At 39.6% G+C, this 24,597-nt stretch overlaps 2 protein-coding genes across 5 annotated transcripts in view; one reads left to right on the plus strand and one right to left on the minus strand.

Annotated features, from left to right (window-relative positions):
• The first annotated feature begins 1,648 nt into the window (after positions 1-1,648).
• On the plus strand, positions 1,649-2,370 carry LOC121950150 (C-C motif chemokine 4-like). The gene is made up of 3 exons (XM_042496069.1): positions 1,649-1,863; positions 1,952-2,075; positions 2,262-2,370. The coding sequence occupies exons 1-3, from the start codon at positions 1,800-1,802 to the stop codon at positions 2,368-2,370; spliced, it is 297 nt and encodes a 98-aa protein (XP_042352003.1). The 5' UTR covers positions 1,649-1,799.
• Positions 2,371-2,767: 397 nt separating this feature from the next.
• LOC121949753 (septin-7-like) overlaps positions 2,768-24,597 on the minus strand; it is a 54,201-nt gene continuing 32,371 nt past the window's right edge. For 2 of the 4 annotated variants that reach the window (XM_042495502.1, XM_042495501.1), the window contains exons 6-14: positions 20,103-20,220; positions 18,606-18,698; positions 17,259-17,355; positions 14,723-14,734; positions 8,422-8,473; positions 8,094-8,219; positions 7,213-7,348; positions 6,305-6,450; positions 2,768-5,977 (exon numbers count right to left, since the gene is read on the minus strand). In XM_042495502.1, coding sequence (XP_042351436.1) covers positions 5,938-5,977; positions 6,305-6,450; positions 7,213-7,348; positions 8,094-8,219; positions 8,422-8,473; positions 14,723-14,734; positions 17,259-17,355; positions 18,606-18,698; positions 20,103-20,220 — 820 coding nt within the window. In that variant the 3' untranslated portion in view covers positions 2,768-5,937. The remainder of the gene's footprint in view (positions 5,978-6,304; positions 6,451-7,212; positions 7,349-8,093; positions 8,220-8,421; positions 8,474-14,722; positions 14,735-17,258; positions 17,356-18,605; positions 18,699-20,102; positions 20,221-24,597) is intronic. The other 2 variants (XM_042495504.1, XM_042495503.1) reach the window with 1 other exon arrangement.

The following is a 24,597-nucleotide window of genomic DNA, read 5'->3' on the forward strand; positions in this document are numbered from 1 at the left end:
AATAGACTACTTGTTTGAAAATCATCTGACCTCTAAAATGACTTTGGCAGTTGAGTTTTTCTGGCCCCGTTTTCTTTCCTTTTTGGGACCAACCAGAATAACCTGCTATACAAAAATAACCTGATGGGCCAGTATAACCACCATATTCCTCCTGCTCTCTGTGCAGTAGGGACACAGTTTCCTTGCGTTCCCCTCTAAAACACTAGATTTTCTGTGAGCTGATTTGAACACGTTTAGTCATTTATGAGTGTGCAACATTTTAGCACAAAGCCCAAAACTGTGATAATGAAGGTCTTCAACTAGATTTTGACATAAGTATCCATAAGATCAACTAACAAAGCGGGATCCACCTGAAGGACCTTGTCATGTAGGTTGATATTTGGTTTTAGTGATGCATATTCCCACATTTTTAATTCAATTTACAAGTAGAAACAGTAAAACTGGAACTCACCGGTCTTGGCACAAGAAAGCTGCCAGAAGAAAGTGTTGGCATAGTATATTTCTGCAAACCACAAATACATTACATTTATACGTTTCATGTGTATATCAACATTTCTAAGGTGATGTTGTATATGAGATGACTTTGTAATCTGTAGATGAAGAAGATGCAATTCATGCAAGCAGCTGTGAATCAGTATTCAAGACCAACAAACAACAAAATAATCCCTCTCTGTTTCTCCAGCTACTTTTAGGCATCAAATGTGGGTTGTTTATGCAGACATTAGTGCCTTTGCAGGCAGGAGAGTGCCACAAAAAGCAACAATTTTCAGCCAAAATAAGATTTTTTCTTAACCATAACAAGTAGTTTTTGTGCCTAAAACTAAACACATGTTAACCGCATTGTTTAAATCTAAGGAAATGTAAATTTGTTTCAATGGATCGTCTACAAAATAACATACAAATGTAACATGTCAGTGGTTTAACAGAAATGTACAACGCAAACATTTTTACAGGTGATTGGGTTTCCTCCAGGTCCTGAGGCAGGAACTGGATTTACAATGTTGAGCCAGAATTGGGTGGAATATAGGCTTATAATTTTACAGTGTCAAATGTTTAAGATTTTAAGTCATATTAACAAGTTTTATATAGATTCAATGCATTATTCTACTTTGTAAATAACCTTATGAGCTGCAGCAAAAGTGATGACATTTACAATGTTACAGTGCATTTAATAGAATCCATAAAATTATTGTCAAAAATATTGCACAAGTCTGTGTGTTTTAAGTTTGGTTTGAAGCCTCGCTGCCATCTGCCTCTGGAAACATAAAGGACAAATTATTAAAAGCTTAGGCTATTTCATGAGAAAAACTACAAAAATGTCCCTTAAACTTGAGTATATAGAATATTAATATAAATAAAATGTGTTTCTGTTCTTTGTGTGTTTTTTGTACTTCTGTTAAAAACATATACAGTGTTTGATGAACTTGAATGCTTCAGATAACCTTTCCACTGTCTAAAAATGTATCAAGATGTAGATGAGATACAAACTGAACAACTCTTCTGTTTACTGTGGTCGGGGAGCTGATTTTAATCTTTACAGTAAAACCGTTGCTTCCTTCCCCTCACCAGACAGCCGCAGTTGATCGAGTATTTCTTCGCAATGGAAGTTCTGAGGAGGTGTAGGGGAATTCAGCTCTGATGTCTCACGGCACGACCAATTTTGGATGGAAAAGTTGACATCATGCACATTTCGGTTCCACAAAGGACACGATTTAAACCGGACACGGTGCTGAGAGTCGATCAAAGCAAAGACAGAAGAAGAAGAACATCATCGTCTTCATCTTTTCACTGACAGCATCATGAAGACTCTCTGCTTCGCTCTGGGGCTGCTGCTGCTCATCGCCGGCTGCTGCGACGCCATGTGTGAGTGATCTGTGTTTGTTCTTCATCAGCTTCACAGTTTGCTCACAGACGTGTTTGTGTTGACTTTATCCTTTTACCTTCCTCACAGCTCACGCTCTGCAGTTCATGGCCCCTACAAAGTGCTGCTTTAACTTTTACACAAACAGTTTACCTTTAAAGAGGATATCCAGCATCATCAAGACCCACAGCTCCTGTCTGCAGCAGGCGTTCATGTAAGTTTGAGTCTCATTCTTCTTCTATTGTTGTCCTGTAACTGCTGATGACATGATGAACAGAAAGATGGATGACCTCTGACCTCCAGGCATCATCACAGAGCCACAGCATTTATTATAATTATTCTTCAAACACAAACAGAAGCAGGAGGATGAGTGGAGTTTTCTCTCCTGTGTGTTTTGCAGAGTCCAGACGATCAGAGGACGACAGATCTGCTACAGCGGGACTTTCCAGTGGGCTCTGGACGTCTACAATCTGCTCCACAACACCGAGGGCAGCGGTCAGCAGCAATGAACATGTATTATTGTATAATACTGTAATTCATCAATGCCTGGTTTTGCAGGCCTATGAATACAATCTTAATATTTTAAGAAATATATTAACTTTATTACTGGCTAATGCGATTACTGAATCCATTCATCCATCCAAATGAATGCGTGATTCATATTAGATTTTTTCCCCCGTGGTGTTTAAGTGTTTCATGGTTAAGATAAGGTTATGTTTTGGTAACTAAAAACATTAATGTAATGTAATTCTTCCCTGTTTACCAATACAGTATGTAATGATAAATGTTTGTATCATGTTTACATACATGTATTTTCTATAAAGCTCCATGCAGAGACTCTAAAAGTGTGACTCCATATTGATTATTTATTTCATCAGAGTGTGTTGAAAGTGATACTTGCACACATTGGGAGTTAAAGCATAAACTTGTCAACTTTAATATTAACCATGTACAGTTAGAGGCAGAACACATAAAACAAAGAAGCAGAAAACAGTGTACATATAAAAAAAGAAAATATTACAAAAAAAATCCACCTTAACTTATGTCTGTCTTACCTTGGTGTTATTGGAAGGGCGAGTGGTTCACAAGCATTTCAAAGAAGTATTCACTTTTTAAACTTGTTGGACCACAGAATTGCTTTTCTCTGGACTTCAAGAGAAAATAAAGCATAACAGCGCGGTCCTGAGAAAGTGTACTCATTGGCATAAATGTATACGGTATATGTGTGTGTGCGTGTATAAATGTATGGAAATGTATTTGTGGATGTTAAGACGAGTTTTACGGCAGGTTGTGTTCTGAGTACAAGTTCTGATGTTATTCCTGGCATATAATATTCTGAAAAAAGAAAGAAAGAAAAAAAGGCCACTGAGCAGCCTCCATATGTACACAATATAAGCATTTCCATCATCAACAAATCCATACAGGTAATATTTTATGTGCTGAAGGTGTAAGGTTCGTCCCTTTAGCAATCTGCTTTAAATGCAGGATGAAGACTGTTGGCAGTCTGAAAAACTATACTAAAATAACAGATTAATCTATGAGTCATTTAAGAAAACTACAAGGGATTAAAGGAGTTGTTCTTCAACCTTACATATAGAAGTATTAATATCATCATTGTCATATGAAAATAAAACATGGAAACTCTTGGAAAGGTATATTAAAGGTTCGTCAGAGCACACTGCTTTCTGACTCTGACCTGAACTTTACAGCCTAGCAGGGGGGTTGTGTTTTGTTGTGTGAGGAAGCGGTTATGTTTAATCTCTAAAAGTAAAAACGGAGACAAACTATGGCTCAACCGGCAAACTTCTCCAAACAAACAGTTATCTTTCTGAGGAGTCCAGGGACAAAAGAAGATTTAAAGAATATTTGATCAATTGTCCCTCTGGTCGTTTGACACAAAGAGAGAATATCACAAAAAAGCTGGACATCGGGGCTCAGATCAATGACGACATCCATCACTTACATCACGATATAAAAACATCTTTGTAATCACTGTAACCTGTAGAGCTGGAGACACCAATGAGGCTTTTGCATAATGTCCTCTGTTTAAATAGGAAACACACACTGTAATGACAATAATTTGTTCGGATCTCCCTTCTTCTGACCGTCTGATTCAGATCAGACAGTGTCTATGATGTCAAACATAGCGCTAATACAAACACACCTGCTCATACGCACACACCACCGTGAGTCCTGTCTGAAGGCCCGCTCACACCAATATTTTGATCAGTGAACTGGCTTGCAAAGTTGTGTTTTTGCTTTGAGTTTAGTGAACTTTAAAGGGGGAATTTGCTGTTGACCATTAGCAAGCTGTCTTGACATCACTGAACTTTGAGGGAACAGAATCCAAAACAGAGGAAGCTATCATTGCTTAGCTAAATACATGTATTTAAACTCGTCTGTTGGCGTTTTAACTGCTCCACAAAGGAATGCTTTGCAGACAGGAATCAAAGGTACAAATACATTTTTTTGGAATAAAGGAATATGTTTTTCTAAGGGCCATGAAACGCAAAGTTGATGGTCGATGTTGGGTTGTTGGTGAACGTATGTCGCCCTGGTTTGTGTGGTTTGTCCCACACCCTTGGAAATAGTCGCCCTTGTCGGTTTGTTTTCGGTTGATCGTCAACTGAGAGAGCGGAGTCTGCCAGCGAATGAAATCACTCTGATCGGCAGTTTAGCTCAGCGCATAAGAACAGAAACGGAAGTGAGGAAAAGAAACAAATAGCTGAAGTCAAGAGCGAGTAAGGTGGAAACAAGCTTGTTATATCAGGTAAGATTTTTGTTTTTGTTATTGAGCTCTTCAGCAGAAATGGTTCCTAATCGTTTGTGTTATTGGTTGCTAACAAACAGGAAATTTCATTTGCTTTGTCCACATCGTGATGTGTTGTTAGTGCTTTAACTGGCTAAATAACATCTGAAACCGACCTGTTCATCTTCCAGTTTCCCTTTTTTAATGACCAGTACAGACTACTACTGCTTGCTGTTATGGAGAGTTTTTTCCTCTCACGTTGGCGCAGAACGTCCGTGCTAGTTGGCCGTTTGCTGTAGTCTTTGTGGCGTGTTCGGGAGACGCAGCAGTCGGCTTCTGTCGCTGCTAATTCTTTGATGTCGATTTTGTGTGTTTGAGCCTTAACAGGATAATAAGTTCTGTGAGCAAAAATATTGTAATTTATTCAAAAGACATATTCATATCTACATCTACTGAGGAGTAAACTGGGGGAGTTAACATCCCATTGAAAGAAATTAGAAGTTCAAAAAGCTACCGCGACTACATAACGCTGGCATGTTAGCGGCTGGCTAGCAAGTTAGCGGTCAGCTCAACAGTTACAGCATCAAGCTTGTAAAACCCTAAACATCGCAAAGTCTCACTGATTAATTTTGCTGTGCCACTTTCTGGTGTGACCGGGCCTTAATTCCTCCTGACGTCTCCCTCCTCAGCTGCCAACTTATTCTGTTACCTTCAGTCACGTACACACTCCTGTCTCTTAACACACTCTCAGTGAGGTCTCTATGACTGAGTGTTTTAATGTGTATATACTTGTTTTTTAAAACAATAAAAGAAAGAGCGTTGAGGAGAGGGACAGTACGTCTATCTGCAGATCTATGGAATATCTAGAGAACATACAACTTCTACATGTGTACGAATGGCTATGCATGGTCCCTGCCATGTGTTAACTCCGTGCTGTAGTTCAGAGGAACTCGAGGTTCTCCTCTTTGTCAGGAAATATAGGAAAATAGAATTTCACAAAAACATGCATTTCCCATGAAAATGAAAAGGTTTCAATAGATGATACAGTAAAACCCTGCAGAGAGACGAGCCTGTGGGCTGCTGAGGGTATTTGCGTCTGTGTGTGTGTGTGTGTGTGTGTGTGTGTGTGTGTGTGTGTGTGTGTGTAAATGGGGTCCATGTCACATGCGGTGCATGTTAAATGTAACACAGAAGAATGTTGTGGAATGTGCTGAGTGTTATATCTGTTTATGTGTGTAAATGTTCGGAGGGCCACGGTACATGTGAACTTCGGAGGGGATGAAGAAAAATGAGTTTGTGTCAAACTGAAGGAACAGGTCACGTCTCTTCAAAAGATTTTTCCTTTCTTCTTGTTCTTTTCCATCGTCCTGTGGGAGAAACAAGAAAAGTGGGAACATTACTTCACAATATTATACAGAAATACAGAAAAGAAAAACTTACTGGGCTTTGCAGGCACCTTGGGAAAAAACTAGAGTGATCCTTAACATTTCATTTACATTTTTAATTTTAAGAAGGCTATTTTTCACATGTGCAAGGCAGTTAGTTTTGTTTTTCTGGGCCAAAGTTATACCCCAATAAAGTTATACCTCCCCCAATAAATCAATCAGCTGACATACTGCAGACAAAACAAGTAAGGCATTTTGTCAGTCAAACAGTTAGTTAGTCAGTTGATGAAAAGTGTGATTGTTACTGACTTGGAGGCGTCCAGTTTCTGCTGCTCGAGGATTCTCTGCTGAGCCTCCCAATTGGCCTTCTCATCCTCGAACACTCGTCTCTTTTCCTCCAGCTCTTTGTACTGCGCCTCCAAGTTTCTTTTCATCTGTTCGTGGCGTCGCTCCAGCTGAGGGTCAAAACATCACATAGACTCTCAAGTTGCCTTTCATAGCACATGTATATACTATCAGATAATTATACATCTCACTGTCTTCGTCTGTGGATGGAGTTTGTTCACTGGTCGGAGTGTGACTGTGGTTATTTTATATGACAACTTGGCAAAATCCAACTGATGAAGACTGAGATGCTGCTGTAACCCTTGAAGTTGACCGTGAGTTAAGATTTTTTTGTCAGACTATTAGTTGCGGGTTAGGAGTGTCATTTTACACATTTTTACTAGTTACATAAATGACCATCAAAGCCTCACTGTTTTTTTTTGTCTTTTCCTGCAGTTTAACACTGTTTTATTCATTCAGAATGGAAGAATATTAGTAAGTTAATAAAACTGAAATCTTATATAAATACCATTTCAGAGGCAATTTGATTTTTACATTAAAAAACATTTAGATTTGAAACTGAACAGTTATGGCAACTTGAGTTACACTGGACTGTTGGTAACTGCAGTACTTATGAGGTGGTTAAGAATACACCACTGGACTATTAAGCCTTTAATTGGAAAGTATGAAAGCCAGTGGAGAGCTGCCTGTCATTTGACTTTCAGAGATTAATTAATTGCATCATGTTGAACATCTTGAATGGTGACAATAAAATATAGAAAAGTCAATATATATATATATATACTTAACAACTTAGGAGTTGGTTTTTAAAAGTCAGTTTTATAAAACAACTTTTGTCTCGTGTTCTCACACATACACGTTCTAAAACCCACCTCGGCCTCTGAATCCTTCAGTTTCTGCTTCTTCTCTTTGACCTTCATTTCAAAGACCTGCTCCATTTCTGCCTCCATCTTTTTCATCTTCATAACATGCTCACGGCGTTCTTCTTCCATTTGTGCCAGGGGACTCCTGTTGACCACAGAGGTTAACTGTTAGTTGTGATTTCTTTTGTTATCTTTTTTGGGGGGGTGGCTGTGGCTCAGGAGGTAGAGCTCGTCTTTTCATTACAAGGTTATGGTGATCCCCGTTAGCAAGTCTAAGTGTCCTCGAGCAGGACTCTGAACCCAAACTTGTTCTCAATGGGCAGACTAGTACCGTGCATGGCAGCTTCGCCATCATTGGTATATGAATGTGTGTGTGAATGAGAAGCCAGGATGTCTACAGGAATCAGACACTTACATTTCATGCTTTTTAAGACCTTTTAAAAAGGATTTTTTAACAAAATTTAGGACTAATTTCAGACAAATCATCTTTTTCTTATTTAAGCAGCTAAGTATAAAGGTAAGAGGTACATATGCAGTCCTGTGCAGAGGTAGGTTTTATGTAGAAATATGGTTATTTGAGTGAGTTGGGTTAAAGTCTATTAGGATCAGTTGTGGGTTTAAAGACTTGTAACATCAGAAATGTAGATGTTCACACAGAAGATGATCCCAACATTTATGAAACTGAATATGAGGCATTTAAACTTTTTAAAAACAGCAGGTGCAGACACCTTGGAAACAAATTATAAAGCACTTTGTCCGGTAAGTAGAAAGGAGCTATATAAATGCAGTCCATTTGAAAAAAATAAATCAACTGTAGTTTTCCTCATCTAAAGCAGTTTGTTGTCTTTCAATAACATAAGAGAATTAGTTATTTAGTAACTGAGGCGTACTTAGTGAGCTGTCCCTTGGTCTTGGTAGTGTCCACGCCATTACAGGTGACTGCAGCCAGTTTCTTACTGCGGTAATTCTCGTAATGGACATTATTGGTGACATCCTTTAAATCCTGCATATGGGTCCTACAGAAGGAAAAGACAAAGAAAAAAGCAAGTTAGTCCAGAGGAGGATGGAAAGGAAAGAATAGGAATGGAATAGGAGAGAGAATACAGAGAAGACAGATGAAGGTAATTTATAAGGGAATGATATGGACATTTTTTCTTCAGACTCTAGCGGTCTCTCTTGTTAAGAAATCAAGTTGTATTCATGAGACCGCAGGCTCACCTGATCAACATGTTACGTAGGACAGTGAAGTCGCAGTGTTCCCCGTTCTCCACTGAAACACACAGGGAGAGAGAGGAAGACAGAGAGGGAGGGAGAGAGACACAGACATATCAAAATTAATGCATAATACATACATACATACATAATACGAACACTTCTCCTTGTAATAATCACAAAAATAATCATCTGGTATCAAGGGAAATTGATTCAAGCTTACGGATGCTAAATAACTGCAATGACCTCTGGGTAAATTACCAGATTTACTGGCTGAATGTCAGCTGCCGGGGTTTTTCTCTGGCTATGTGTTTTCATTTAGAGGCACTAACCAGCAGAAACAAATGTTATTGTGTTTCTTGTGAGTAAGATCAACACAGAAGTAGTGTGTGTTATTTGCATGATAAAAAAACATAAACAGTGTTGTGGTAATACAGAAATAAAAGATTAAACAATATAAGTAAAACATCAACAGGTTAAAACTCATTATTAATCTCTATGGAGACCTAATAGTACAGACACAAACGTATTACAGTATGTAAGGTTCATTCATTCATCGGTTATAAAGGGAGAGGAATACTGAGAGAGAGGTATCTTCAGGTGCAGCCGGTAAAAGGAGGCACTGTACAATATGAGTTGTAGTAGCACATTAACAGAGCACAAAGGGCAGAGGGACATCAGGCCATGATCACATAGGACGGTTTTAATATGAGCACATGGCTTTCAGCTTATTATTTTATGGGTTGGCTTACAACATTTTGTGCCTACAGCACCCTGTTTGGAGCTTCACACACAAATTTTGCAGTTTAACTACATGTAACTACTTTTGATAAATATCTAACCTGCCCTATTATGCTTCTTTATTTATTTTAACCCACAGAGACAGTTTGGACCGTGTACTGACGGTGCAGGTGGTAGGTAAGTATACTTTAATAATGGCTGATTGTGTGTATGCATATGCAGACCAGACGACTCATCCTCTTTTCTTCTTTGAAATGTTTCCAGTCAGTATGCTTTCTATTGCGCCTCTGTGGAAAGTATACTGACTGGAGACATCATGAACTGGCATGGTTCGTGCACGGCCCAGGACGGGAAGGCTCTACAGCGGTGATTAAAACTGCCCAGATCATCACTGGTTCCCATCTACAGAGCATCAGTGATCTTGGTGACCGCCACTTCACAAGGATCAGACAGTTGTGAGGTCACAGTGACCTTTCACCATTAAAATCTCATCAGTTCATTGCTGAATTCAAGGGGATGTTGTGCTAAATTTGAAGAAATTTCTTTGAGGAGTTTCTTGAGCTATCGCGTTTGCAAGAATGGGACTTGCAAAGCTGCAAGGACAACCCAAAACCATAATATACCTATATATAACCTATATAAACCAATGAACCTTGCGTTTTCCAGGCGGTAAAAGACGCAGCATGCGTCCCACCCCAAAAACAACTCAACCTTAAAGCAGCATTAAAGGTTTCTGGCCACTTGGGGTAAACACAACAGTGACATATTATCAGCTCATGAAGTTGTGTTGATTAAAACCTGCAGCAGACAAAGAGCAACATTAGCATTCCTTTGGGGTTGTTTTTCTGGCTGCCTGAGGAATGCCAGTTCAAAAATCAGTCACAGTTTAGGTCTCCACCGAATCCTATTAAATGACCTGGCTGTTTAGCTGCTAGCTGCTTACCAGCTAGTCTCTAACTGTGTCTGCCTGCTGCACAGGTAGTATACAATGGATTTATCTGAGCTTTTTGCTGAAAACAGCTGCATGATTTTGCTGGAAACAACTTTGGTGAAACCAGTGAGACTAAACAATAAATTAGCAGCCAAAGAGCGGGCAGAGAGAAAGACGCTTAAAATGCTTTATAGAGCTGAAAGGGAACAGCAAAGTTGGGTGACATTTCTGTGGGTTTATCACTACGAGTGAGCCATTTCACATTACACAAAGTCATCGCTTCAGCACAAGTAAAAATCCTCCTATCTGATCACAGCCTTCACTGTTGGACGCCACATAGTTAGAACAAACAAGTTCTTGGTCAGACAACGGTAAACAGAACTGGTCTCATTTCAACATGGTACAGTTAGATGATGGTGAGTTTTCATCTCAACAACAAAGACATGGTTACAAGGTCAGATGGGATTCTGGAAAAGGACTACAGATAAACTGCTGCTGAGGATGTATGTGGTGGATCTCCAGCCTCCTCTTCATCAAATACGTTGCTCCTGATTGGTTAGCCTCCACCCCACTGGCAGTCAATCGTCATCAGGGGAGCGAATAAGGAGGACACCTTACCATTGATGAAACTTAAGCAGTCCCGCCCCTTGGCATTCCAAGCCAGCCAATGACCTTCTGTCTCTTCTAGAGGAGGGAGCTCTGACGGAGGGGAGGGGTACGGTTTTTCAGTTACTGTCTGCGCCCAGCGGGGGGCTAAATCTGGGTCTGGAGCAGCTGGGTTTATTACGGCTCAGACCTGGCCCAGTTCGAGCCCAGAATCGGCCTATGTTTGGCCCAGATTCAGCCCAGATTTGGCCCGGATCAACACCATAACCTGCATGTGTCCAAGCTGACTGACTAAAGAGCGCAGGGCTTGTAGAGGGAGTGTAGTGGTTGGAGGGGGTGTTATATGAGGATCTATGCATGACCAGCTGGGGGTGCAAGTCTCGATGAGGGAATAAGTGGAGGAGCTCAGTGGGGTCAAGGGTCATAGGAAAAAAAAGGTTGTAACTTATAGTATACAGATCTTATTTGTTGATGAATGGCAGAAAATACCTGATGGGTTCTTGTAAAACAATTAAAATCTTTTTCTGTTTTTTTTTAATCTTTCAATCTTAGACTTTAATGATCTCGTTCCATCAGGTGTTTTGAGCCTGAGCGCTTCATCTACCAGCAGTGTGTTTTTAGGCCATGATGATGAACTGCTTTAATGAATCAAGTGCACACAACTGCTGCAACATGTTTCTGCATTAAAAGCCTTACATTAAAAATCTAAATATGCTAATGAGTGAAAATTAATGATTCCAAACCACGTTACCTTGATGACTTAAATGAACTGTTACATGCTCCTTTGGAAAACGCTAACTCGCCATTAACTGCTCATGAGCTTAAAATGAACTTATAAGCAATGCGTTAGGAAGGTGGATCCCAGTCCTTGGTCCAGTGATACAACAAAGCCTGTGCACTGTCTCACCCTGCACCAACACAACAACTTCAACTCCAGCATAATACAGTGAGTTGAATCGTATTGTGAAGCAGGACTGAAATTAAACGGTACGACAGAGTGGGATACCGCAGGAGCAAAGAAGGGAACCACGGCGTTAGAGTGATGTTTCTATTACAGCTGTAGCTTCAGCACCAAACAGCCTCTAGTTTTCTCCATGACTATTCACAGCATCAGACCTGGGATAACAAGTGAGTATGTGAAGGCTTTACACCTGTGAGAACACCACACTGATTTTGAGATACTGTGTGTTGAGTATGCCTCATCACATGCAGGATAATTCCTGTTTATTACAATTTTGGTCTTGTTTTTGTCATTTTAGCCCCCATTTTTACCAGTAGTAATAACATTACACTATCCAAGTTTCTGAGTGTTGCATCATAGGCGACAGGAGTTGCCTACAATAAAGCACTTATGCTGTGCTCACACTACGAGAGACCAGTTATGTCACCACTGAAGTGTTGCTCAGGCGCTTGTTATCGTCATCTTGGGCAGGTGTGTGGCTGCTACTTGCCACAAATCACGTCATATAACGTTTGTGTTTGGTCAAAAAAATCTATGCTTTTTATCAATGTCTAAGCTGTATTTTAAAATCACATCTCACCACCCCATATCATCCCTGTGTCCACTGCAAGGCACAGACAGCTTACATGGCATCAGCTAACTAAAATAAATTAACACATCCACAGCTAGGAACTAAATCATGTGATTGGTTGTCGCTATACTGCGTCATTGGAGCACTGAAAAAAGTTAGTCAGTCAGACAATCATACATGTTCCAAAAAAATCCCCAGGTTAGCCTGACATGTTTTGAAGGGAAATAAATAAAAATGGTAAAATTACTTCCCAAGCTTTTTGACCAACTTGCTACTACTACTTACTGTAGTTTTCATTTGTAAAGAGTGAGTATTGAATTCAGTGATTATATTAAGTGATTTAGATAATCTGAATAAAATGATGGTTTGTTTACAACCTGTGTCTCGCCCAGTCAGACTTTGGTGTGGTGATGTAACCCTGTTCCCACATCTCAGTAATTACGCTGGTGAGTAACTGATATAAATAATAATCAAATAAGACCCAAGTTGTAATAAATTGGAATCATACTTTAAAAACACACACAGTGAGATCATCTTATGGATTAGCTATCAAATAAAGTGATACAAATAAAAGAAAGAGAATCATTCATGTGTCCCTCAGGTAGATCACGGGCTGTTTTTCTCAAAGGCGATATCTAGCATACACTATAATAACTAATTATAGGAAGAGCAGAGTTTGTTTTTATGTACCAAATACATGAAGGATACCTTAAAAAGTATTTATGGAGTGAGTAAGTGATAAAAGTAGGTTTATGTAGTGATACATTTGTTCTTGTGTAACCTGGTTTGTCTTTCTCTTTAGTGGGGGTGGATTTTTATTTGCAATGTACTGCACAATGTCTTAGTGTTGAGTTGCAATTAACAAAATCTAAAAAGTGTAAAAAAGAAAAACAAAATGAAGCTTGAAAGCTTAGTGCAGTAATTTAAAATGTTAATAAATTTTGGCAGTTTATTCCAGGGATTGGTAAGATTTACACTTGAGCCTAACAAATATTGAATTTTTGAGGCAGTGATATCAATATTTGAGAGTTTGAATTACTACATGCCTGCCAAAGACTAAAACTGCGCCAATATGACAACATTTTGGATTCAAAGCCAAAGAAAGAGCTGTCCTAACTGGCTGCAGGTGTGTGAGCTTAACTTTCATAAGGCGCGCTTTCTATTTATATCTGATGCTCGCCTTGAAAGTACCGCAGTGGAAGAGGAATGACAGATTCATGAAGTTGAAATGAGGATTTTTTTTTTACATAAAAAAAATATTTTTTCAACCACAAAAACTTAAATACAGTGTCAGATGGCTAGAAGGAGATCACCAGGAAGCTAAAACTTTCTGCTAAGGTAAGGTTTTAAGTGTTTATCTCTCAGGTCTGATCTTGAGCACACAGCTGATAGCTCCATGGTTTGTTTACAACCAGAGGAGAGGAGTACATACTGATATGTATGATAGTTGGGCACTGGCTTACTGTTGGGATATAGTAACATTTTGTTGCTCTCAGGATTGACTGCTGAATCATGTGGGTCAGCTGGTAAAATTCAGTAAACTGGTCCGGTCTGGTCCGATGTAAGGTTCAATATCAAACTGGTTTGAACATTTTGACACTGGCCCAACGCTTGTGAATGATTCCTCAAAGGCATATATCAGATCTTTTGATGCTAGGTTGTATGGGGTACTTATCCATTGTCAGTGAATTACATACAGTAGATGTCAGCTGCCACACCTACAGTTTGGAGAGGAGAGCCGAAATCCGACATGGAAGTTCAGCAATGTACTGCTGTAGACAGGTGGAGGCAAATGCATTTTAGTCACCAAAAAAAGAGAAAAAAACAGTTTACATGTACACTATATGTAGAATATTTTCACTGCTTTACCTCGACACGGACGGTGATTTCAGCCTTGCCGAACACAGGAGTTGCTGATCTACCACTGCCTCCATCAGTTAGTTTGTTAGTGTTATTGTGTGACTTTGCTTTGGTGTTTACAAGGGTTACACAATAACAGAAACTAATGGACTGAGGCAGTGGTAGAACTGCAGCTCCCTTGTTCAGCGAGCTTAAATTACTGCTTTTCTCAATGATGTCTGATGGCTTTTACGAGAGCATTGATACAGGAACTAAAGACGTTAACGGCATACCGTTGAACTGGCTGTCGAACAAAGGTTGAAAATACTTTCAATATTCTACTGAGAACACATGAATGATTTTGGTGTCTATGTTCTTCGTATTTCAATATATAATATGTTCACATTTTTTAACTGTCCAAGATTTTCTTTGTTTTCAAATGTTTCTATAGTATGGTGTATTTCAGTAATAAGAAAAGTATTCAGCCCAAGTCTGATCAGAGCATTGGTTTGACCATCAGCCTAATGATGAGACAGCACAGCAACAGAAAAGTGGAGGGAAAAGTGGGACGGAAAGTTTGGGGGTACACTCTGAGGAGGAGGAGGAGGAGGAGTGGAGAAAATGAGGCTGAAATAAAGTGAGAGATGGTTTGGTTTACCAAAAATGCCCTCTGTCAGTCATGGAAAAGAATAGACAAAGAAAAAAGAAACAAGAGAGAAAAGAAAGAATGAAAAAGTGAAAGACTGATAAACGGTCAACCACAGAGCAACAAAGGTATATTACTTTAAATTAAGATTTATACAGTATATCATCTTTCAGAGGACTTCAAAACAAATTGAAACTAACACACCAGTAAGAGAAACAACAGTTGATCATGGCTAGTGGTGGTTGGATCAGTCAGTGCTTGATGCCATTCTGAAACAACATCTCCTATAATACACTATGTCTATCGTTCATTTTTTCCAGAATCCCTATCAGGGTCAGGACCAACACTACCAAAAGGACTGTGTGCATGTGAGTTTGTTTGTGTGGAGGGGAAGACAGGTGGGTGTGTAAGGTAGCAATGTATTAACTGCCAGATAACTTCATACTTGTCAAAATGTAACAATATCTTCAGAAACATGTCACACTCATTTACCACCAAATCCCAAAACATATGGGGAGTAACCCTGGAAATAAATAGAGGTTTTCCAATTTGTAAAGGTCAGTTCTCCATGTCCAAAAGTTGTCACTGTAACCCTGCATTCCCACATACAGACTCATAAATGGAAGAAGCTGCCTGTTACGGAGAAGTGATCCCTCAAAACCATCCACCCTGGTGCCACCAACTGAGCCTCAAAAGGCATCAAACAACACAACATGGTAAAGACTAAAAAGCTCAACTCTATGCAAACATTATCTGACAGGTGGACTTTGATTCTCTTCCAACACACATAAGAACTGAAAAACCACACTGTCTTTAAATTGAAGAAGAAGATAGGCAGCCTGATGAACAGAATGAGTTGCTATTGCAATAACAGGGGCATGATAAGTCGACTATTCTTGTCTGATAGGGCCAAGCCAGAGGCATCACAGGGGATATTTAACTCTGGTTCCTGTGGTGAGTTTTTTTTGTTTTCTGTTGCCTCATTACATGACTGAGGATGACACTTTTTTACCAGATGGAATTAAATCCATTAACATTCATTGCGCCCCATGAAGATAAAGATCAAGATCTTTAGGCTGGAAGAGTGAACGACAGCAGATGCAGAGGCATCATCTTGGTTAAATATTTCTTAGACAAAGGCAAATTGAGTATAAGGATACTCATTTGTTAAAGAGTTCATATTATGCTCATTTTCAGATTCATACTGTATTCAAGGTTTCTTCTAGAACAAGTTTACACGATTTATTAGTCAAAAACACTTCATTGTCCTCATACTGTCTATGCTGGAAAATCTGTATTCCCTCTGTGTTTGAAACGATTCATTTTCGCGTCTCTCTCTTTAAGCTCCACCCCCGAAAAAGCCCAGTTTGCTCTGATTGATCAGCATTTCTGGGTCTTCCATATAACAGCGTTTCTGTACGTCAATGTAGCAGAAAAATAACCAGTAAAATCCTCTTAACACAACCAGACAAGTTCAAGAAGGGGTATGATCCGAAAAACAGGGAGAAATTTACATCGGCAACCAAGATTATATGTTTCCCCGATGTTAGCATGTAGCTTCATTTAGCATTTCGGCTGTGTAATCTTAACACCTGCAGTAAAGTGCCTGCAGCACAAGGCCGTATAGAGTAACCCAACACACTACAATGTCTGCACTGTAGCTGAAGTGCAAAAAAAATGCTGGAAACAAAGAGTTCATAGCAAACCTGAGAGTTTATACTCACAAAAATTACTTCTACCTGTGTATTGCATTATTTGAAACTTTGGCCACATTTGAACATACACTTTATATAAACACTGCAGACACAAAATGCGGAAAAGCACAATAGGTTCCCTTTTATAATATACAAAACTGTATGACTCAACTATTGTCTGACTTTTCATGGAAACACTTGCATGTGATTCAGAAACAAAAATGACCCTTAGCTGAGTCTTACGTTGACAGCTGGCGTGGTAGTACCTCAATGTGATAGTCCAAGTATGGCTATCAACTTTACTTTGACTTTAAGTCCAACAATAAAATGTTAAAAAAATATACTAAAATCAATATCTATTTCAAGATTAATTTGACAAAGCTCCAGCATGTGTATTATGATCATGTGTCAGTAAAACACTTATTCTCTACTTTTTTTTCATTTTGTCCATCAGCTCATTTCCAGTAAAGAATACATTTTGACAAGGTGTTATACCTGGTAGTTAATACATTCAGTGGATACAGGGGTTCACTGTTGAGAACATGCACTGTGTCCCACACTCTCAGGATTATCATGCTTCATTCATCATGATAGACATAATGCTGTGACTGCTGGACATTCCCAAACAAATCAACCTTCAAACGACAACATGCGTCCCACATCTGTCACTGTCTGACCAAGGTGCAATGACATACTGTCTTTCTTGAAACTGACAAAAAAAAGAAGTTAAAACAATACCCCTTGTTAACTTTCAAAGTGTGCACACTTCTGGTTTATTGTCTCGGCCTCTATAGTTTGGACACAAAATGGAAGCTGCGTCCTTCTTTTCTGGCAGTGGACCTGAGTGAACCTACCTTCTGCCACACCCCATGGATACTGGCGACCTCTGACCTTCTTGCCGTTCACCTCGATAACCACGTTGCTGCCGACCACTGCCAGTGGCATCTTCTCCTGGAGTGGAAGGAGAAACAACTTTTTTTTTTTTTTTACAGTTAATAAATCACTGAATCCGGCTCTTTACAGGTGGTGCACTGCTAGCACAATTTCATTTGGGTTAATTGCATGAATCTTTGGGTTGCGATACACAGATCTGCTGATATGTTCATTACTATTTTACATTACAACTCCTGTCTGGTCTAAGAACAGTGGAATAATAGCATTATTTTTCAGTGAGAGAATTTGCTAAGACTCAGATTTACATATTTTATATTTTTAGGTTGGTCAAGCCTAAAAGTGGCACAGCAAAATGTATCCATGTGTCCCCTTGATATAGGTGTTGCTGAAAGCTTGGTTGATGTAGGGATTACCTGCAAGGATAGTTAATTTACTACTAGTAGGGGCTGGCAAGCTAACCACTAACACCTTAGGAAGCTGGGGACATGCTGGAACTAGTCACAATTAGTAATTTGATCTCCTGGTTGTACATCACTTGATTCAATTAAGAGCCATTGAAGTGGGAAAAAAGCTCATCAAGCTAGTTGGCTTGTTAATGAAAAAGTAAGTTTGCCGCTTATTCAAAAGACGCGTTGCTTTGTTTTAGTTGACCAGTTTACACTCCTATGGAGCAGTGTTAAAAAAACTGGATGGTGCAATGTAGTTAATAAGGTATATTAGCATCCTTCATTTTGGACTCTGTGTTCCCTCAAAGGTCAGTTCTGTCAGGATGGCTTTGATCAGTGGTGCCAATGCATACATCCAATTTCACTACGCATAAATTCAACATGAAAACTTGCAGCTGAATTTCACCGGTGTGAGCAAATCCCTTATTTCCAAGAGTTCAACTGAAATGATTCGATTCCTGACGATACTGCAACATCTCACTGTTATTAATGCTGCTATGACGGACCGGTAATTGTATAAATGTCACACTGATGGTCAACATCAACATGACGCGGGGGACAAAAGTTTTCACGTGTAGTGCTGCACTGTGCTTGCTCTTGCCAGGGGCAGCAGTTACTGGGGCAGAGATACATGGACAAAATCACAAGTGAAAGTTCCTCCATGAGCTCGTCCATAAAGCTGATGATCTGAGAGGCTGGCAGACATGGGGAGACAGGGCTGAGTCAGCTGCAGGGGTTGGATACTGACCAAAGGACAGACTGACCTTTGGCTGCCTGCAACTGTCTATCTATCCTGCTGAGATCAATCAGAAGTCCTTAAATCAAGTTCCAAATTATTAACAGGACTGTGAGGTCCATTACCTTGATCTTCCGGATGAGCTTGTTGTCTTCATCATCCTCCGTGTCTGGGAATTCATAAATTTTGATTTTGTGCTCCTGTATCTCTTTCATTATCTGAGGAAGAGAGACAGTCATCACAATAAAGACAACAAGTATGCACTACAGGCTTGCAAACATATTTAGGAAAAAACAATGATTTTCAATTTCCTAATTTCTTCTTTTTCTGGGAGTTCGATTGATACCACTCTCAAGCCTATGCAGGAAGTATGAAGGTAGAGCATATACTGTATAAAAATAATGGACATAGCTAGCTCCCGTTTTAAAATCTTGAGTTCAGCATTTTAGCCATCACCATCTTGTTTTTTGGAGCCAGAAGTGACTGTATTTGGACACGAGGATGGAGCTGTGGAGGAGCGAGGGGTGGATGTGACTAAGAGACAGAGGCCACTATCTATGGACAATCATCCCTCAAAGCGGCCCCTCCCTTGATCATGCATAAATTTAAGCCTTAATAACATTTAAACTGTTGAACTATGTAAAAGTTCATGTCCCGTACAGTTATCATGAAGGGAGAGATTAACTGTAGAGACCAAAATTGTTTCTTGTACCAGGCGGTAAACATGCTTATTTCGTTTGGAGTAGAGTGGCCATCCAAAGCGCTGCAGTTTTTGACGCTTCTACCTCTGCTTTATTTTTCATCCCCCAGGATGCTTCTCTAGCTCAAACCAGGATATAACTAAAGTAGCTTAGCATGAAGAATGGAAGAAGCATGAATTAGCCTGGTTCTGTCCAAAGCCCTCATTGGCTAAATGCTTTATTAAGATACCCAGAGGAAAATGGGAAGAGTTTGTATCAGCATACGAGACAAACCAGTATTTGTGATCATCAACGACTCTATTTTAGGCAGACGAAGCATTTTCCTCTGCTTCCAGTCTAAATGCTAAGCTAGGCTTATTGCCTCCTAGCTCTTGCCTCTCACCTTACATACAGTAATAAAAGTGGTATCAATCTTCTTATCTAATTCTTGGAAAAAAAGCTAATAAGCAAACTTCCAATAATGTCTACTTTTGCTGTGCATATATACTGCTTGCAGTAAGATAGTCTTTATTGATCCGCACACTCGGGAAATACACATTACAGCAGTTCAGTGCAACGTTAAACATAGAATATTAAGTATGAAAAAGGAGAATATGAAATACCAAAAATATAGAAAAGGAGAATATAGACATAAAAAATATGAGCTGAATTTAACAACTATCAACACACTAGAGTACTCTTACATTATTGTACAATCTATATACAGTACTCCAAGTTATTGCACAAACTATATATAATATTGCACAAAATACCGTATTACATGTGGTGATTTGCAACCTGAGGTAGATTAAAGTGGAAAGTGCAGATGTAAAAAAGTAAATATACCAAATATGCTGGACAAATTGTTCAATCTATTCCCCTTTGTTGGACTGTAGCAGCAGCACTACCTATCCCAAAAATATGACACATATACACAAATACCTGTTTTTTAAAAAGCTGGCACTCCTCTGGGGTCAGAGTGTCAGCTTTCGCAATAAGAGGGATGACGTTGACTTTGTCATGGAGTCTCTTCATGAACTCGATGTCCAACGGCTTCAGACTGAAGGACAAAGAGAAAGAAAACTGTAAGAAATACGAGCCACTGAAGTCTGAGTTCCATTAATTTGTTCTACAGCTGGACAACACCTGGACAGAATGGTATTCTCATAAATTATTTCAATTTGCCAGTTTTTCCACTGATCCTCTCATTTGTGTTCATACATGTAAATGTATGAGTTTGTGTTTGAGCAACAGGCAACTGGCTGTACTCTGTCTCTCTGCCAGTGAGGGCTGACTTAGGCCCTGTCTATACATAGATATTTTTTAAAACTGATATTTTTTCCTCCCTTTTAAGAAATAAATTCCATCCACACAACCTTTGTTTTACAAAATATCTGTACACGAATTAATCTCCACCCTCCTCCACTCTGAACATGACCCGCTCTTATAAAAAACCGATGAATGGTTTAAAATGGGCTTATTGTGACTGACAACAAAGAAACGATTTCATGGATCAGCAGCCATGTCAGGAAGGGCGACACTTCCTGTGTAGAACATTAATTCATAAGAACTGATCTAATGAAAATGCCTCAGTGGGATTCCTCAGTGTGTGACTTCACCAGCAGAGGGCCAACGTAAACCATACATGACATGTACTGTAGCCTGCGGCAAAGACGCAATGAAGCCAGCTGAGAGTGACTGACTTTTTGTCTTGTGTGTTCTTCCTCTGAGGTGACAACTGAAGGTTTTGTCTTGCACATGTCTTGCTAAGAGATTGTCTTTGTAATACTCCTTTAACCTCTCCATCTCTTCCTGAATGACAAGTGGAAGTCATTTGTGTGGCCAGAAACAGAGTGCTTTGGTCAGCGTTAGGTTGGTGAGTAGTGTGTAGAAATGAGTGTGTTCTGCTGTATTATGGAGGAATTATGTAAAAAAAATATAACTGTATATGGTTGAGTTTGTTAATCCAGTTGTGATTGATATGAATTAAAAATTGTAAATGTGTGTAATGAGTGTGGATAAAGGGGATGTCGAGGTACTGTACTGTGTAGCTGTTCAATAGTTCAGCAGTTCACAAAGGGACACAGAGACTTTGTGTGCATGAACTGGTCGGTAAGAACAGGGTCAGGCTGGTGTCCAGTGCAGCATCAGAGGAGTCCTGGAGTGAGTGCAAGCCCAGATTATAACAGGAGTCAGAGTGTCTGGTCTGAGCAGTGGGAGAATCAGGGCACCTCTGTGATTTCATAATGTTATTCCTTTCACAGGAATAACCATAAATTGTCTGTTCACATTAAGTGATGCATCAAACTAGCAGTGATTACTGTTGGTTGGACTCACTGTTCGAACTTTTCCTTCCTTGTCCCTGTGGTATCTTGGGGTATAAAACATCACAGACAGGCTAAGCTGGGAAACACGGACGTGCAGTTTACTTCTAAAGCAAGATTTATGGAATTTCAAATTTTACAGCCACACGTCAGTGACTTTTGGAAGAAGCACCATGCGAACTGCAATTCTGCAGCTGTTGCGGGGGATTTGAAATTGTTCTGCTGAGAAACTGTGCTCCTGTAGAGTGACAAGAAAAGCACAATTACCTAATATATTTACCCAGAGAAGTGAACACTTGGTCCGATATTTATTGACCTGTCAGTGCCTGAATATTTGGCTCAACTTTAGAGCAACAATCTTGGAATATAGGAGTGGGATATGCCTCAGCCAGAAACTGAACAATTTTATTTATTGGATATGACTGTTTTGCAGGATAGCTCAGCTCCCTTTCAGACATGTGCCACCTTATGTAAATGTGATGGCAATTTTTTATGCTTTCTTATATTTATAGAAGGACTTTTAAATAAAAGTTATGAATGAAATCTGACCAGATCAGACTGATAAAACTTTCATAACACTTCAAATATGGCACAAGTCTGAGCTGAATTCTGCAAAATAAACATCAAGACTGGCGTAGCACACTGTTTAACAAAAAAAAAACCAACATAAATGCTTGTCTGAGTCTATAATATCATCTACTATGCTCAAGAAAACAGGTCAATTTTTTTAGTCTACAGCCACAATAGCTAGTCTTTGTGAGGTAGTATAGTGGTGCTTTGGTATAATGGTATAATATTCACCATATTAATTCAGTGTGTTAGTGTGCTACATTGCTAATAAGCACAAACCACAAGGTACAGCTAGAGGCTTATGGGAAAGGCACTGTTAAAGAGGAACACCACCTATACTAAAAATTCTAATATGTTATTTTCATGGCCTAGAAAAGCTCAATCAATATTTTTGAACATAAGCTGCTTTCTCTCAAAGCCAGAAACCAGAGAAGTCTCGAACTTTTGATGTCATAGAGTATGAAGTTTGGAGCTCCATAGACGATGAATAGGAGGCAGATTTTGTGGACTCACAGAAAGTTTTTCTTTTTTTTAATACCCAAATGAGCTTTATTTTACTGTAGTGTTCTCAGTTCTGAAACAGAAAATGCACCAATATACTTAGAGCATTCTCCTGGGTGCACTGTGTCATCTATAAAGTCTTTCATTATTCATTGTCTATGGAGCAGCTCCAGACTTCATAACTGATGACATTACTCTGTGACAAAAACAAAACAAGAATTTTAGCATTGTAGTTTTCAAGATTTGGGAGACACGTTGCTCATGTTAACTAATATTTTTGCATTGTCTCAGACTATAGGACTAACATGTATGAATTTTGAAAACAGGAGTAGTTCTTCTTTAAAGACCAGATAATGGTCTTTCATTCTGAAGGGGGATCTGAATTCCTGCACCTATCTCATGCCAGCATGCAACAGTTGTTGGGATATTTCAGACTGGACCAAAGCGGCGGACAGTTAGACCAACAGACCAACCAATCAGCATTACCATCCCAATTTTCTCCTCAAGCACTTCAAAAAAAAATTTGGATAAGAAGCAGTATGAGGATATTTAAAGCAGAGCTACAATGATGTTTATATCAGAAACTACTTCTGTGAAAATCAGATTTTGGAGTCAGAATCAAACAGCAGTATTAAAGGGGGAAATTTATAACAGAACAACAGTAACAGTGGCCAATTTACTCATCAACAGACAGCAACATGTTCACACCCTTTCATGCTAGTGCTATTAAATGAATGTCGTTTTTGACACTTCGCATATGACTCATCTCTGCAGATTTATTAACAATCAAGGACTCACTTAAATCTATGTAGATGAAGCTTAGCCATCACTAAGCCTGGGAGGATGGGTTTTGGGTGATGTGGAAACAAAGCTCTACATTTTAATGCAAACTGGTGCTGCAGCCATCCTGACAAACAGGGAATGTTCTTGTAATGCCAAACACACAGACACACAGACACACAGACACACACACACACACACACACACACACACACACACACACACACACACACACCATCTGAGACACTGAGATGAAAGAAGACAGAGTGTGTTTGTCTGAGATGAGAGGCCTGCCTCTGTGAGCTGCTCCGAGCCTCCGCTCTGATAGGGTGATTCAGTGATGGAGAGCAGAACTCCACTGAGCATGAGCAGAACTGGGTTATATAACCTTTGTGGGTCACAAACGCTGGCTGGCTGCCTCCTCGTCTGTGGCACGCGCACACGCACATGCGCACACGCACATGTGCACACATTTTGCTTCAGCCTCTGCGTGCATAGCTGGCAGAGGATATGGAAGCTAGGTGGAAAGGTAGACTTTCCCTCAATCTATAGGTCTTCAAGCCAAAGAGAGGCAATGCAGTCTGCAGGCTCTCATCTCCCTTTAAAACTGCATCAATTGATTCCACTGACTGGCACAGCCCTGTCATTTGGACCACTGCAGAAGAATGCTGGTAAGTGTTGGTTTAAAGCTCCCCAGAATACAAATGCACTGGGAAAGGGAGCACCTTGACCAGAACAAAACCATCCTCCCACTTGCCAATGGCTGCCTCTAAAGCGCTGGCTTCAAGATACGTATCTTACTTCATCAGATCAAAACTATGATACTGTATGAAGTTAAAAGCTTTAAGCAAGGTTTATCCTGTGTAGAGAATTACGAGTCTGCAGCTCAATCAAAGTCAATCCCAACTTCAAACACTATTTCCTAACAAAGACCACAATTGTTGGATTTTTGTCATTTGTAACTGCAATCGTGGCATTACACGGATGTGGTGATGCTGTATTGTAATCAGCAAAATGCATCAAGAAATGCGCTCATCAAGCTGCTAAAGAGGAAGAAAAGAGCCGTCTGTTTTTGTTTTTGGCTGAACTGCAACAAAACGGAACTAACAGAAAATCCAGAACTATCTGCCGTGTCGTTCATACACTTTACTGATGAACCAGGAAATCTTGTGAATATATTCGTGATATATACGTGCATAACACTCTGCGCATAGAGCACCAAGTGCCAAAGGATCAAAGACCATCATTTTTTGAAGGCGGAG

This window comes from Plectropomus leopardus, chromosome 11, assembly GCF_008729295.1.
Source record: "Plectropomus leopardus isolate mb chromosome 11, YSFRI_Pleo_2.0, whole genome shotgun sequence".
NCBI lineage: Eukaryota > Metazoa > Chordata > Actinopteri > Perciformes > Serranidae > Plectropomus > Plectropomus leopardus.